General features: G+C 37.6%; 1 protein-coding gene across 1 annotated transcript in view; it reads left to right on the forward strand.

Annotated features, from left to right (window-relative positions):
• Window positions 1–17,345, forward strand: part of LOC149312274 (myoD family inhibitor domain-containing protein-like) — a 51,382-nt gene extending 34,037 nt beyond the window's left edge. Inside the window, exons 3-4 of the mRNA XM_089524324.1 lie at window positions 1,562–1,831; window positions 12,405–17,345. Coding sequence (XP_089380450.1) covers window positions 1,562–1,831; window positions 12,405–12,652 — 518 coding nt within the window. The 3' untranslated portion in view covers window positions 12,653–17,345. The remainder of the gene's footprint in view (window positions 1–1,561; window positions 1,832–12,404) is intronic.
• Window positions 17,346–17,944: the final 599 nt, after the last annotated feature.

Consider the following 17,944-nt stretch of genomic DNA (forward strand, 5'->3'; position numbering starts at 1 on the left):
ATATCTTATGTGAATACTCTAAAGCCAGTCAGCTAAAAAGTTTTGCGTTAATATTAAAAGACTGAAATAACAGTACATTGGGAACAGAATTTATCTCCTGATGCTAGTGAAAATAATAACATTGAACTGATACAAATAAATTGCATGGCTCAATTTTTCTCAAGACTTTGCATTGCCCATTAATTTGCAAAATAGACCTGATGTTTAAACCAGAAAATAAGATCATGTGTCATGTGTTGTTCTATAACATGGAAATGTAAACAGTTGCAAACAACCACTTCCAATTCTGCTACATTCTAAAGGTCATAACTGTCAATTCCAATAACATTGTCATTTAGATTTACAGAATTCTTCCTGTGTTCTCTCCACTTACTTATTGACAAAGGATAATGGCTGTCCCAACAACTGAGTTATTGGTGAAGCGTAACATTTTGCAGTCAAGAATTCCAAGTACTGTATCCACTTGCCATGCTGTTATATGGAAATATGCTTCCACATTCCTGAAATGATTACCTCTTTATCAATACTCACAAAGGCTGAAAATGGAACAAGATCAAATTAGTGTCATATAGGTACAGGGAATGTTGAATTCTGTTTTGTGCCAGTGATTGAGTTGCATCTGCCAACACATGTAAAATATTATTCTATTTTATGTTTTCACAAAAAGTTTCTACGGATGTTTCATTTTGTCAATAAATTGACAGAGTTCTTGTGGTCTTCGTAGATATTTAAAATGAATGCATCCATCCATTAATGATTGGAGCTTTAGGGTGTCCTTAGTTCTAAAAGGTGGAGTTGACCAAATTAAAATATTTGTCAAGTCTTGTAAATAAGATGATGAGAAAGGTTCTTTTTAAAAAAATAGACTATCTGTCCACACACCTAAAAGACAGAGACTGACATTTGATAGAACTTTTTTTGCCTCACAGAAGCACTTTGTGATTGCCATAAACAGGCAGGTGACTTCAGTCAGCTTTCTGTATGCACAGATTATGCATCCACATATTAATCTATCCATGGTTTGAAAATATTCCAATCAGTCAATCCAAAAAAGCAAACTATCAGTAGAGTAGCAAAAGGGGAGAGCATGGTCATCCCGGGAACACCTAAAAGATGAACTGATCCCCTCTAATCTTTTTTCTGCAGTGCTGCTTTTGACCTTTTTTGAATGCCTGGGGTATCAGAGAGAAAAACAAACAGAGTATTTCAAGAGGAGAGCCAAAATACCCTAATGACACCAGAACCTGTCTGATCTTGTAAGCTAAGCAGGGTCAGCCCTGGTTAGTACTTGGATGGGAGACTGACAATGACTACTAAGTACTATACTTCAGAGGAAGGAACTGGCAAAACTACTTATGAATGTATTCCTAGCCTAAGAAAACCCTATGAAATTCATTGGAGTCGCAATAAGTCAACAGGTGGCTTGAAGGGGTAAACACACACACGTTAAGAGATTTGGTTTTTAAAAAACCTTTTAGTGACTGACTAAAGAAAAGAGAGAGCTTGCATACCTGATACCAGCTAATCACCCTTGACTCATTTTTTTCTTTTTCTTTTAAAGCACAACCTCAACGTTTGCCTCAACCAAATGCTATGCCACTTGAAAAGCGTAAGGAAGAAACTGGCAAAGTACAAAATGGCCATCCATGTTTGAACCACACAAGTGGATTTCGCAATGGAGTCAAACTTGGTGCACCAGATTACAGTCGAAGGTTTTCAGCTCCTGTTTCCCAAAAAATGCACAGAAAAATTCAGTCCAGCTTGTCAGTTAACAGTAAAAGCAGCAAGAAAAGTTCTACATATTCTCATAAACCAGGTTCTTTACCTGAAGGTAAGTTAAAACTTTTAAAATAAACTGAACATGGAATAATCAAACACCATTTCTACTGATAATTATACAGTCTGCTAAAAATAATTGAGGACCATAAATTGTGTTCTGGAAACAAATAGAAATTATTACAATAGAATACAAGTTGCTACCCAAAAGGAAAATAGTAAGTATTTGTAGGAAATCAAAATGGGAATTTTCACTGTTGAGCATATGTCAGCCATATGCTGCTTTGGGCAGCAGGCTAGGGCAAGTGAGAGGTTTAAAGGTCCGGACACAATTTTAGACAGACAAGATATTAAACCTTTGCGGTGGTAGAGACTCATTCCTGGGCTAGTAGGACAATAGGTTATAAGAACAAAAATAAGGAGATGAAGGCAGGATATACATTTTGGATCCAATCAGCAACTTTATTTTGTTGTTGTAATGAATTAAAATGAATTTTGAAAAGCTTATATGAGGACAATGCAATTTTTTTCCAATTTCTTTTGCATGTCATATCAGTTTATAATACTATATGGTCCAATTGTGGCAGAACTAAATTTATCCATATAAACTTATCTTGGTAGCTTCCTTGTCTCCTCCAGCTACCCTGTCTTAAAAATTTACATTACAGAACATTATAAACTTACATTTACAGGTCATTGGTGGCTTAACCAGCCTTCACTAACAGAATTGGGCATGGAATCCATGCAGCTCTCATTGTGGTCTGATTTAGGAATTAGGCCCTTGCAGTATTAATGATTTCTTGTAGTGGTTGGGAAAAGGATCCAAAAACAAATCTGTTAATATGAAAAGGTATTAGAGAAGTAATTTCCCACAGTTACTTAACATTTTGTTTACCATGAACCCTATACAAATAACCATGCCTATATATGTAAATGTTTTTACATTAGTGTTAGATTTCTAAATGTACTAATCTAGAAAAACGTATTTAGTCATACTCATGATTTCACTTAACATGGTATTTGTAAATTATTCTCTCATCCTTAAAAAGACATATGCCTGTATGACAAACTTATCTTGGTTGCTTCTAGGAGTAGTCAAAATTCACCTTGCCCCCTGTTTAGAAAGAGAAGTCTCGGGGAAAATTTTATCTTTGTTTTTGATTATCTGAGATCTACTGCTACTTCATGCAGTGACCTGGCTTTGTTAAATGTGGTTCTTTATCACACTTTCCATGTGGCTATTGGGTTTTTCATATGATCTTTTAGGATAGAAACTTAAAAAAAGGAATAGATTTGTAAGCTTCTGATATAGTTGGTCTCCTCTGAATAAGTCTCTTCAGACATATCCCAATACCTATCTCATTTATTCTTAACTACCATTGTCTATGCTGCTAACTGAAGCAATTGCCAAGGTTCCAGTTTGCCACACCTCAATGTTAGGGTTGAAATGAACTCATGTATCAAGGCTGCTGGGGCCTAAATACCCTAAAGGCATCAGAACCTGTCTGATCTTGGAAATTAATCTGGGTCAGCCCTGGTTAATACTTGTGTATGTGTGTATGTGCCTTTAAGTGACCTGTCAACGTATGGTGACTCCATGAATTCTTCATAAGATTTTCTGAAGCAAGGAATACTCAGAATGCTTTGCCAGTTCCTTCCTATGAAATATACCCTACAGACCCTGGGTCTGGCAAAGCACTTCTAAGTATTTCCTGCCTCAGAAAACCATATGAAATATTCATGGGATCACCATACATTGGCAGGCGATTTGAATGCCCATATACACAAGGCTGTTATGCAACTACTTGCTTTGTCAAAAGAAACCCACATACACAGTGAATAGAATAAGTTTAGTATGCAAAGTGCAATAGATGTGATGCCTATGTTAATAAAAGCAAGCAAGTCAGGAATGAATCCTGAGAAATCATAGAGAAGGTTTGCTAGTGAAAAAGTGGCCTTATGAAATCAACTGGAAAAGAATACTTCCTCTGAATGTCCACAGTGATTTTATTTGTTTGTTTAGAAATTCATGTCTTCAACTCTTGACAGCTATCATTTTTGAGAGTTTGACCAGATTACTCCTAGTACTTGTTACATCTTTAATCCCTTCAACCTCTTCCCACCTTCTTGCTCGAAGCCGGTCTCTGCATTTCTTGCATCTCTGTTGCTCTCAACCTCCGCCAATTTGTATCTCCCTCATCTCTGCCCTTTCATATGCTTTACTGCTTTCCACCACTCACTTGAGTAATTTAAGTGCCACTTTCCTGCTTTTCTGACAGTGTTCCCACAGTATCATCTAGGTTTTGGAGCATTGCCTCTTCAGCTGCCAGAGCGCTAGAGGTACTTCTGTGATTTAATTTGGAGACATTACTTTTTCTGAGTGGACAGTGCATTTTCTTTTTTTAAAAAAAATACTGCTGTGTATTTGACTGTAGTGTTTGTTTTGTAGCTGATTCTTTTATCTAGCTCACTATGCCAAGTGTAGTTATTTAATGCAAGCAAAATTAGCTGATTTTTGCTTCCAAGAGGTATTATCATCTTCAGTGTAGGAAGATAATTCAGCACCTGAATTCAGCAGCTACAGACTGATAAGGCTAGAATTTTCTCTTTCAACATGCAGCTTTGAAACACATACTGTTTTCAGTTGCAAACCAGTCTACCAAAATAAAGTGTTTAAACCTAGTTCTGCCCCCCAAAGCAAAAAGTCCAAATTGAAAATAAAATGTGCAATTATATTTGGGATCTTCCCAAATATATTCTTCCATACTGATTGACCTGCACCCCTGGGGTTTTTCTCCTTGTTTGGTTTGCTTATACTAGCAGAGCTTGACTGATGAAAAAGACATGGGAGAAGCCTAGAAGAGAAATAAGACACAGATGGGAACAACTGAATCTTTCCTGCCCTTCACCACCTGCTTGCCCTGTGTTCCGAATAGAATTTAAAACTACTCACCTTTTAAATTTCATATCCCCTTCAATCTCATTATTCCTGTTCTACAATCTGCTACTTTTCAAACATCTCTTAATGGGCTTGTTTTGTTTTGGTACCAAAAATATAACTTCACTTAAAAGTAGAACTCTAAAGATTGTTGAATGTTTTCCCCACTTTCCCCTTGCTTAGGTGTTTGGGTTTTTTTAATGGTGTCGGCAGTATGAATACTATGCTATCATTTGAGCATTTTTTGAAACCTGATATAAACATATATAATATTTTTGTGTATCAGTAACAAATTTTGAAAGCTTTTTAAAATATATTAAATAGATTGGCTGAGGTTTGACTCTTTTACTGGAATTCTTACTCTTGGCCTTCAATATGTCTCCCTCTGCTGTCTATACAAGTCTTGTATCCCCTGCTGAGACCTCTCTTCCCATCTCTGCATGGGCCTTGAGTAAAGCCTTGTTGAGGACCTCAGCTGCCACTTTGATAGTGGTTTTGTCCATTTGATTCTTGCTGTGAGAGATCAGAATGCTTGGAGGGTTTCTTTGAATTTATTGATCTCTGTATGAATACAACTAACTAAAATCTGACTGGGGTCAACATTTTGTAATTGAGTATAATTGCCATTAAAGTCTTCCATGGAGACTTAAACATGCAGTTGCTGATCTTTTAACCAAACCATACAGTCCATGATTTAAGTTCTTGCTGAAGAATTAAAAACTAGCTAGTCTTTACCAAGTGATGCAAAAGGCACTCATACTGTTGCAGATCTTTTAAACTTAGGAGCCATACAGACCGCCCCTAAGGGGTGGTTTGCAGCCATCTCTCTCTGCACTGGATTGGGGCCGTGGCAACTGCACGCCGTGGCCCTGATCTCGCCTTTCCACAGCAAAAAGCAGCTCTTTTCTGTGCTGTGGAAAGGACATTATAGCTGCCAGTACGCAGCTTTTCCGTGCTCCTTTGGTGCTGTGTCATGCAAACGCAGTGCCAGAGAAGCGCTATGATGCCATGCACCGTGTGGAGTGGCACGCGGCGTCACGTTGCCCTGGGGTCGGAGTCAGTTAATGGCCTGTCTGTAAACCTCCTAAACGTTGCTTAGAGGTAGACTGATAGCAAGCATTATTAAAGATAAAGTACATCTTCAGCATATAGAAAAACAAGCTTTGCTAATGAAGAAATAGTATGGCTTCAGCAAAATAAAGTTCTGCTTCACCATATATTATATATGTATATATATGTGTGTGTGTACACACACACACATACACACACACACACACACACACACACACACACACACACACGTGCACCCATGCTGTACATGTCTTCTTGCGGTGCATGCACTGTGCTGCACCACAGGCTCGTGCCCCAATCTTTTCAAAGGGACGCAAGCATATGCACTTTCCCCTTTGCATGGGTGTGGGTGTGTGTGTGTCTGGAATGGATCCCCCGCTTAAAGGAAGGGTCCACTGTATTGTATATATTTACAGTTTTGAAGTAAATCATCAGAAATATAAGCAGGGGTGATTTGGTGATGTTAAATAATTGAAAAGCTTTTCACAGAAGCTAGATGCTTTTGAATCATGGATCACTTTACAAATGAACTGGCAAAGGCATATGAAATAGAAGGAAGATATAAAAGCAATGCTACATAAAATTCTAGTCTTCGGGTCTCTTAATAGTATATTGTTGAGTTGAAAAAGATGTAGACAGAGACAACCAAAATGGTCAAACAGGTTTGAATAGTTTCTTTCTGAGAAATGGCTAGAAATATTAGGGCTTTAGATGAGGAATGTAGAACATATGGCTCTCAGGTATAATTGGACTATGTGATTACCTGGATGTAAGGACAAGTAGTAAGGCTGTTTTCATCTGTATTCCTCTAAATTAGCAATACCATCACTCTTTGTGTTTTTGATAACTTTTTTTTTCCTGAATATAATTATCCTTCTCAGAACTTCCTTTTGAAACTAATCAACAACCAGGTAGCCTTCATGTGGCTAAGGCCAGTGTTCAGACTACACTCAGAAAGCCACATCAACTCTAGTTAGAACTTTCAATCATTCAATGAAATTGATTGGCAGTACATTTAAGGGTTTCAAAAAAGGTAACAGTTATTTATGGAATCTATGGTCAGTGATTTAGAACAGTGTTCTTCAAAGTACTACCCCCTGAATTGATACCTGTGCCAAACTATTGGCTGATGGTCCCTGGAGTGCTTCAAGGGAAGAAAGAAACAATTGCATCCAGTGAACAGTGCCAGTCCCTGGCACACTGGGGGGGGGGGGGGGGGATGCTGATCAGAAAGCTGGAGAAGCACTGGTTTAGATGACTTAAAAGGGACTTGGGTGAAATTCATATAGAATTTGCTTATCCATGGCTATTATTAGCCTTACAGCTAAATGGAATACCTGTGTTCAGATGTAAGATATACCTGAACAAAGGAGGGTTTGCAGTTTATTGGTTTCCTAGAGGTTACTAAGTGGTTTCTGCTAGAACCGGTATGTTAGACTCTTAACATTATTCAACACTGATGTTCTTAACTTTGGCCTGGTACAGATGGGCCAAAAAGGACGCCCTCATCACGTGTATGGGGTGGCGCTTCTAGACACTCCTCACCCCTTGCACGTGACGAGGGCGTCCTTGTGCGTAGTGATGACATCACTGCTGCGCGGCCTCCAGATGAAGCTGCACAGCAGCCACATGCTCATGCTGCTGCCAGCTGTTGGCGGCGGTGCAAAAAGGAGCCGCTTTTTAGTGCTCCTTTTTTTCTCATGTAGCCGCATCACGCAATTTGGTTGCTGTGGCGCAGCTACAGGGAAAAGAGAGGTGGCTCCTGGCCGCCTCTTTCTGGTGGTCTGTACCCTGCCTATGTTCTGGTGAACACTGTGAAAGTTAAAAATCAATTTGTTGTTGATACTGTTAAAAAAAGTACTCAAGAGATCAAGCTTCCTCTGTGCTTTACCAACTTTTAGCAGTTCTATTTGAAGCTGCATTCATTTAAATTTTAAAGTGCTTTGTCTTGAGTTATCTTGAGAATGAAGGTTTTTCAATAAGAGGGTAGTTGGTTGTTGCTATTTGCAACCCCCTATCCCATGATCAAGTATTTCTTTGAATGTCTTGGAGCTTTAAAGCATTTGGGGATTTGTCTGTTTACAGCCAAGAAAAGCCTGTAATGTTAAGGGTATTTGCTTAGTTTCTGTAGCATACAGCTTTTGGTTCTAATTACAAGCATGTGATTTCTTGCTACTGTTTAAATTCAAATAAAAATGAATCACCACATTTTTTTAACCCAGTGGACAGTTTTAGAGAATAGTTGAAGTGGCAGTCCCAAGGGTAGAAACATTGCCTCTCTTTCCTGTAACAATGGGAGTGACGATATTCTAATTTTGAGGAAGTGGAGGCATGGGATCCTAAATTAATTTCAGTTTGTTATGCAATTATTTTAAGAACCATACCAGAGTGGCATATTTACTCAAGAAGATCTTATTCAGAATCCTGATTCTGAAGATAGAATTGGCTGTAATCTACAGTTGCATGACCAAGTATTTGCATGTTCTGGGGCAACATTTGAAATGTATTCTTTGAACAGCAGTCACCCATATTGTTTTTACAATCCCTTTTTCAAACACATAATTTCAAATTTGCTTGTGCTATGTGATGTAGGAGGCTGCTTTTGAGAAGATGTCTAGCAGCATTCTGTGGTTTGGTCCCATGAGTAGTACCCACACTGGCCATATACAGCATCAGTGAGATTGCGGTATTGCAATTTATAATCTAAATTGAACAGAAAATATATGTGCCAGAGAGGTTGTTTTTTCCTTGTGAGGTTGGCATGGACTAACAAAGTATAGCTCTCAGAGCACCTAACCTGAGTGAATGTGCATACAAAGGAGATTTTGAAAAACAATTTGCATGAACATCCATTAATGGTCTGCGCAGTCAGAATCATTATAGTGCCCCTATTTCTCTGTGTAAAATGGACATTCATAGAACATTTTAGCTTTTGCTAATTAGCTAAGAATGTATTTAGATCAGTGTTTTCTCTCTGTCTACATAAATGGAATGAAGTGTCACTTTTCAGAACAAACTGAAATTATCTTTTAAAACAGGAGTTATGATCACACCAAGAAAGTGCTGTAGTGTTTTCCTCCCTGCCTTTTTCAGATTGAGTTTTATTTTGAGATCATGAAACACTGAGCCATTTTGGCTCATATTGGTTCATACCAATTTTATTTTGGCTACTGACATTTCATTACAATAGCTATATTGAGTCTCCCATGTCTGAAACACTTGGAACCAGAAGTACTTTGGATTTTGCAGTTTATCAGATTCTGGAATATTTGCATATATATAATGAGATGGGACCAAGTATAAACACAATATTCAATTATGTTTCATGTATACCTTATACACATAGCTAGAAGGTAATTTTATCCAAAATATTTTTAATAATTTTGTGCATGAAACAAATTTTATGTATACTGAATAATCAGAAAGCAGAGGGGTCACCGTCTCAACCACCCATGTAAAACAGGAAGACTTCTTGAGAAATTCAGTGTTCTCTACCTACATAGGAGCCTGTGGCTTCATAAAGGAAGGAGACATGCTAGATTCCAAGGAAACATCTTCCTTGAATTGCAAATGGACACTAAATTTCCTCGACTTTGAAAATCTACCAGTGACCGCATGGCCAAAGGGGGAGGTGCCAGCCTGCAGATAGCCCTCCTTACCATCTGAACTAAGACTAGAAACAGAAAATGCAGGCCTATGACTAACATCTTCAATTATTTTCTCCTGTTTGCCTGATGAAGAAGCCAGTGTGACTTCAAAAGCTTGCAACATGTAGTTGTGCAATTTAGTTGTTCCAATAAAGGTATCATTGATTCGATATTATTGGATCTGGAATTCCAGATAAGGGAGACTCAACTTGTATATTCAATCTGTATATTCTGTATATTCACAAACACTTTGTCTTTGTCTCACTGACATTTTCTTAATCAGTTAAAATGTTTTGCAGTGTTCCTTGGAAACATGTCAAAAAATAAGGTTTAAATAAAATAAATATTTTCCCCTTTAGCTTTGCATTCAATTGCTAAGATGTAAAATAATTACTTTCCCCTTTAGCTTTGTATTCAATTGTTAAGATGTAAGCATATTTTTAAAAATTCAAAATTTCAGAATGTCAAGGCCCATACAACTATTTGATCCTCTGTGAACCTCCTTTGCATTAGAAAAAAAATCAGAGAGGAAACTGTGTTAGATTTATTCAAGTACAATCTCCATGACAACAAGCTAATTAATACCCATCAATCTAGCTTTGGTCCTCTTCACTGAACTTGTACTCCCTAGCTTCACTTCACACGTCATATCTGGTGAGCTTTGGATGAAGGTCACTTGTAGGTACATTTATTCTTCATATAAAGAACCCCATTTAATACACATAAGCACTCTTACCTTTTTTTAGCTTACGTGTTTTTCTTTCCCATTTTGTTAGTCATGATGACTTTTCATGCTACATTACGCTTTAAGTGTTTGTGCATTCTGTCCATCAATTGGAGATATTTGATAACAAATGTGAATAAAAGTATGTAAAGGAAAATGTATATATGTACAAATTATAAGCATTTTATGTTAGTCTGTTATTTGTGAAAAACCTTCTTTCTAATACATTTTGCATGTGCTGATTCAACTAAAACAATGCTCGTATTAATACTTTAAAGAAAATACTTTTTTCATCCCTGCCTTAAAAAATTGACATTGGTTACATTTCAGTACAATTGCTTACAATATCATTAACCAACCAAAATGTAGTCTGTAACTTAAGATACACCCACAGACACTTTTAACTGTTTTGGCACTGTCCTATAGCATCCTGGGATCTGCAATTTGATAAGTTACCTAGACTTCTCTGCTAGAGATGTGTAGTATTGCATTTAATGGATCTAGACTTCTCTTAGCAGTACCTCACCAAACTACAAATCTCAGAATTTATAGGATAGAGCCATGGCAATTAAAGTCAGGCTCCAATAAATGTCTAATACCGAAAAACTCTGAAAGTTTGCTTTCTGGAAGAAAAATCTGAAAAGAAAGAAAGAAATCCCTCCTGTAATAAAACACTGGATGTGGGGCGAGTACTGTATCTTGTAGTTGAATGATAGTGAGGTCAGTAATGATATTAAAGAATAGCTCATGTAGAGAAGTGCTCTGCAAAGATCCACTGCAGATATTCTGGGAGGTACACAGATTTAAACACTTGGAGCTCTCTGTTCTTGTATTGTCATAGGGTGGTGGTGTTTGAGCTTTTTGAACACAACAGATATTTATTTTCTGATGAAGTGGGAATTGAGGAAGTGTGAGTAATATGTGGTTCTCCTCCTTTTACTGCTTTTATGTGAGGAAGGAGATGAGAAAGAATTTCTTGGACATGGGGTGGAGGAATATTAACATTCTCTTCCTCTTTTACATAGGAGCTAGAAGTGGTGGCAGAGGAACCATAAATTGTACCTCTCCTGGTTTCTGTTTTTTCAAGAGCAGGTGTTCCCAAACTGGTCTCCTCTCAGTGTGTTCTTTCATCATCCCTGGTGACCATGGACAACTTAGATATAAGCTCACTTAGTACATTTTGTAGACAAATGTTAGAAGTAGGTCAAGAATCTAAGGTCCGGTACAGATGGATGAAAAGTGCCGATCTGTGGGCAGGGTGAAAGCTGAGCGTCCCCATGCTCACAACCCTCCCCGTGCTGCCCGGGCACCATAATTCCTCGCCCCCGTCCATACAGGGTGCACAACGATTATGTCCGTGCGCTGCAGCATCCAAACAGCACCGCACTATGCAGACGTCATCATTGCATGCAAGCTGCATCAATGACGCCCAACATGCAGCACAAAAAGAACCCACCAGGAGTGAATGCAGGTGGCTCAAAATCTCTGCAAAATACAAAAGGGAACCAGTGGGAAGCATGGCTAGAAAGATGATCAGGAAACTAGTTCACCTGTGGAATGTAAGCCTATTCTCTTCTGCTCCAAACAGAGTAAAAAGAATGGATTATAGTGGTGAAGTGGTGGGAGACTAGAGCTGGGGCTAGGTTCAAATCAGTAGTCAGATATGAAACTCATGAAAGATCCTGGTCTAATATTATATCTTTGATCTTCAACAACATTATTGGGGTAGTAGGATGATGAAAATGGGGTGGAAGAATGAGGTATGCCATCTTGAATTCCTTGAAGGAAAAGCACAATACAAATGCTACAAATAAAGGCTGCTAATGTAAATGTAATGCCAGGCCTAAAGGAGCCACCCAACTGTCCACTCCTCTCTATGTGCTAGAATAGATTTGCTTGATATTTGTGTCTCAATAGTTTGGGTGGTTGACTCAGTCCTTTCATTAAGTACAGTATGTCAGCAACTTCTTGCTATGTTGGTATGTGCTAAAACAGGTTAAAACCTGTGACTGTTCTGCTTCTTAGTGCTGGGCCCCTGAAAATGGTTAAACTGTACAGCCTTTAGGCAGAAGACAAAGAATGTGAACTATGTAATGTGGACAAGAAGAAATGGGATTTTTTTTATTAGTGCCCCTAAAGATCAGTCTTTCTTTCCTGTGTATAGGACATAACAGAGTGTAACATTAACTTACTGTTTTTTGCTTTCCCCTTCTCCAACCTGCTCCCCTCTGCCACACAATTTCTCAAGATTGCTGTGTGCATTGTATCTTGGCCTGCTTGTTCTGTGAATTCGTCACCCTCTGTAGCCTTGTCCTGGGACACGCATCCTGTGGCGTCTGCCCAGCTGAAGCTTGCTGCTGCTGCTGCGGAGAAGAAATGGGAGATGACTGCAACTGCCCATGTGACATGGACTGTGGCATAATGGATGCCTGTTGTGAATCATCAGACTGTTTGGAAATCTGCATGGAGTGCTGTGGGATTTGTTTCCCATCATGATAAGTTCTTATTTATCCCTTGTATTATTTTTATCCTGTATATAAAAAAGTGAGAGATTTCTTGTGTTTTATGTATGTTTGTATGTGTGTGTTTAAATAATCATTTCAAAGAACACTGTTAAATGCTCTCACAGCAACCTAGTTACATGCACTGTTGATAGCATTCTAAAGAAGAAATGCAAGCCTGTAAGAACAAATGTGTCATGCTAATTTTCTGCAATTAGTGGTTGCCTTTGTAAAGTTTCTTTCTAGATAGAGGAAACAGCCATTTGATTATCATTGTGCCTTGATAAAGATATAAGATTGAGCCCTTTAGAAGTACCTGGTTTTTGTTTGCTTTATGAGTTGATCACTTCTTTTAAGTTCCTACAGGAGATGGAAAGAAGAAACAAGGTCAGAGCTTACTGTTAACAGCAAAATTAATAACACCCATGGACAAACCACACCATGCCATGTCAAGCTGCACCTCTTCATTTTTTCCCCTGTCTCTACACCTTGCTTGCTCACCATTGCACAAACACAGCACCTGAGACTGGAATTATCTCCCTCTCCCTCCCAGCTGCCATCCTATTGAGTGCCCTGGGTGACCAGCCACACAGTTGCACAAGCAAAACGCCACACATACAGTGCATTGGTACACCCCGTGATACATTGGTAAAGCACAATCATGGAGATCCTCCATACCTGCCCACTTTCCCCCTTTCAACCCATGTTGGACTGTCTGGTTTGAGTATGTTTTAATTGTATCAACTGCATTATAATTTGTATTATAGAGTGTGTGACAGCTCAATGATATGATGAGTCAGTGATGCAGCTGGTCACTTATGCATCTGTATGTTCAAATGAAAAAATATACAGTATATGTAGCGAGCAATGGCACCAGCTGCTGAATCTCACTCGTCCCAGGGCACATGCTCCAGACTGCTTCAATACACTACTTGTGCTTTCCTGCATTCCAGTACTTGTGCTGTGCTGCTTATATGCTGGTGTGATGATTCGTATTTTCCACATTAAAGTGGAGTATCAAGGCTTCTTTTTACTCCCGTTTTTAGCCCCAGAGTGCAGCTTCATGTTGGTTTCCTCCTGGTTTGGCCCCATGCATCGTATAAACAGGCAGGTTTCAAGTCAGTTTGAAGCTGCTTTATTTTGCCAGTGTGGATAACCTCACAGTGGCATATACTTATATTAGATTCTGCTTGAAAATAAACATTTTCTTGATGAAACTACTATGTGCCTTTTACATTTTAATTTAATGTGAAAAAAATACATTGTCACCTGTATTTTGCATTATTAAATGCTTTGTAAAAGACATCAGTAATATTCTAGTTGATCTTTTACAAAGCTTGGACAGCAGATACCTTTACCAAACTCCTTTTTACAATACATTCTGGTGTAGGTCTTTTCCAAGTAATCCTCCGGCAAGCTGAATAGAATTATAGTCTTAAAAAGCTTATTCATGCCTACCAAATTGTTTTTATACAGTTGGCCTTCCATAGCCACTGATCTTGCACCCACAGATTCAATCATCCACAGCTTGCCAATATCCTCCCCCCCCCCAAAAAAAATCCAAAACGTAAACCTTGTTTTTACCATTTTATATAAGGCACATCATTTTGCTATGCCATTGTATGTATAATGGGACTTGAGCATGCATGGATTTTGATATCCACAGTGAGTCCTAGTACCAAACCCACTATACTATATGTAATGATTTTACGGACACTAATAATGAACATGAGGGCAGGTTGCAGAAGAAAGACATAATGCCTTGACTTCCAAATCCTCTTCCCCTCTTCTCATAAGCAACTATCAGAAAACAGTTATGAAGACAAGCTCACTGTAGTCTAAGATGGTCAACTGTTTATTCCTTTTAAAAATAGCCCAATGTGTTTTGGCCAATATGCGAAAAGGTATGTTTTCTTCGCAGGCTAAAAACAAATACAAATATATTGTAGGTATTAAAAAGACAAAACAGTAAATTAATTATTTCCCATAAAACCTCATAGGAATGCAGTATCAAAGACATACATATTCTTCAGCAGAGATCACTGGAGTTGTAAACATATTCCAAAACACAGAACTATTGAGCATTAAAGGAACAAAGTCCATAGTTATATATACATATTCCAGATGGTTCTTTAAAAGGAAGAACCAGTGATACGTGTTGGAATTAACTGTATGTCCGGCATTTTAATTCATGCTAACAAGATCACATTTTAAAACATCAGTAATGTGTAAAAACAAAAGAGTGGGATAAAACTGGCTGTCTAAAAGGAAGTGAAACTAGTTTGATATACAAGAAGTGATTTTCCCATACAGAAAGTTAACATGATTCTAATGGAAGGAAGTTTCATGCAGTTTTTGGTTTTCTGAAGCAGTGCAGTCCAAGCTATCTGGTGGGAGGGGCTGGTACTGTATTTACATCAGTTGGCTATAAATCTTTTTCCCCCCGGAAATTCCAGGGACCAGTAGCAACCAGTCCAGGGACCACAAATTGCAGAAGCACTGCTCTAAAGGAGATGAAATATCGTGCTCTGGCTTTACATGATGGCTCTATACTGAATGCTTAGGAGCATATTTTATATTTAATTGTAATTAATTCTTCTCATGATGTAATGAAAATTTGGTTCAATAGCATAGTGTTAATTTATCTTAGCCTCTTAAGGAGTTTTTCCTGTGATTCATTAGTCTTCCTGGTCATCCAGTTGTTAATTGTGAGACACAATTTCCCAGTGATGTGTTGGCTTTGGTAATTTTGGGCCTAAGTCTGTGGACTGTATTTTTCTTTAAAATTCCAAATAGAGCATCAGCCATTTTGTTTCATTGTAAAGACGATCCACGTGTAGCTAGAAGAATGAAAGGCAAAACCTGAACTTACAAACACTGATTTTCCAATACTTACTACTGAATTGTTACTGAAAAGGAAAACTTAAGCAGCTACTTCTATATTTTCTGGAACTACTTGTTTACTTCTGTTGTATAATGATGCAGAAGGAATATCTTTCCTTCTTCTGGTAGTTGTTCCCATTCACATTTATTGCTGCTACTTTGATCTGTTGTACTTTACAGAGGGAAGAAACCTGTATTACAAATTTGGATTTGATCCAGTTGTATGTTTGCAGAATTATTCCTCCTCTTCAACAAGGGTTGGGGGGAACCTGCTGAGTAGACTGTGGGACAGAGGTCTAAAGGGAAATGGGAAGGAATGTAGAAACTAAGGTGGAAGTTCCTTCTGCATCAGCCATCAGTGCTTCCATCCAGTTTTCCTTTTGCCCCCTCAGGTCCCCATAGATTACAGTCCACTCCTTACAGCAAAGTCTCTCACACTTTGGGAGGGAGAGTGTTTGTAAGCTGGTAGGGAGAGGAAGTGGTGAGGAAATTATTTTCCATATTCAGAGCACCTAAAGAAGGCAAGTTTTTTGGATCCAACCAGATGATCTTACACTGTTGTTATTTCAGTAATATTTTAGTAACAGAAATTTTTATTGCAAACTTAATTGGAAAAGATCAGAAAGCTCAAACCAGCAAGGGATGACCGATCTGAAGTATACCTGAAACTGGAGAAGCAAGTTAATTTAAATGGCAGTGCCTGGAGGGATGTTGTCTTTTTATTTTTTATTTTTTTTAAAGCATATCACCTCTGAAAATGTGATGGTATTACTCTCCCTTGGTAATCAAGAGAGAGTAATAGCACACTGGGAAGTCTTTCCTATTTCAGAACTGGCAAGTGTGCATGTATTTTGGAAAAGAGGAGATACCTTTCCCTGAGTAAACTTGCTTTCACTGATACGTAAGACACAGTAGACTAAACTAGGTTGCCTTATCCTTTATAATACCAGGTAAAATAAAGAGTATATTTAAGGAAATGAAGAACAACTTTGTTGATTGTACACCTCTGCTGCAACCATCATTATATGGTTTTGCCTTTTTCCGAAGAGTATTATGTATGAAGCTTTCATTAAACAGGAATATTTAAGGAGAGTTCAGTAACTGTCTTGAAAATGAATTTACTGCAGTGTTGTGGTTAGTAATATATCTGTTCCTATTATATTTTCATCATTTTTGGATAGTATTTTTGTTTTTGTAGAGTATTTCATGAATTGAAATTATGTTACATTATGTTCAGGTAAGAAAATTCTGGAAAAAGTAGTTGGTTCCTTCTCCCAGCAAGTAATTTTAATACTAAAACAAATGCAATAAATATTTTTTCTGATTTGTTGTTGATGTTTAAACATTACAGTATTACATTCCCCTAATCCCTCTTTAGATGACTTGGAGTTATTAGAGTATTAACAGTTTTATTCCAAAAATGAAATTTTGACTGTGTAGTTTGACATGCAAAATATATTCTACTGTTATGTGCCACAGGAATATTAGCAGTTTGTGATATTTTTCTCTGCAGAAGAGCATACTAGGAACTTGTCTGTTGTGCTGTTTATTTAAATTCTTCATCTTTATGTCTTTCAAGACTCAAAGCCATCTTTAAGGTATCTGTATATGATTAAATGTTGAGTTTTCCAAAACAGTTGAAGTTGAACGTATAGTCTTTCCATTGAAGAAAATATACAGTTCTCCACTTAAAACACAATGTTGAACTCTTCCCTGTTTTTTTAAAAGTTTTTGCTATTTGACCTTTCTGTTAACTGGATCATTGATATAAAACACTATTTTGAAATAAAGAAATTTATTTTGAATCATTGCTTACTACTTTTATTTAGTTTTGTCTTTAATACCATGAATATACTAACTGTAGAAAGAAACTGTCAATGTTTTTAGTTTGGTTTCCTGTTACACCCATAACTGACTATCCTGTTTGTTCACTGAAAAGATCTTGGATGTTAAAAGTGGAATAATTTACCCCTGCCTAACATACTGAACTTTTAAGTTCTCAAAGAAATAATTTTGGTCACAGTAATTTCACTCTAATTATCTATAATATGAGTACTAAATGACCAATTTAATCCCCTTTGTAATTCTTTTTAGGTGGAGTGACACCTAAAATTGCTTGATTGCATTTGATATATTTACTGAAGTGTTCTTTTTCAGGTGATTAAAACTTAATTCACCAGCTTGAATACCCAGTAGAATGGTCTTCCCCAACCTAGTGCCTTCCAAATATATTAGTCTACAAAATTAGCTTGGGGTGACTGGAACTGGAGAATGTGAGGTATCTTTCCTTTTCTGGATGTAAAATAAATAACCTATTAGATTAGTTCAGTGGAACATAAGCATATTGTGAAGCATTCATAACTAGAATAAGGACATTATTGGCAGTTTTCTTCCTTTCCCCTAA

The sequence above is a fragment of the Sceloporus occidentalis genome, unplaced genomic scaffold (genome assembly GCF_023333645.1).
Source record: "Sceloporus occidentalis isolate IW3139 unplaced genomic scaffold, rSceOcc1.0.p SCAF_5, whole genome shotgun sequence".
Taxonomy (NCBI): Eukaryota; Metazoa; Chordata; class Lepidosauria; order Squamata; family Phrynosomatidae; genus Sceloporus; species Sceloporus occidentalis.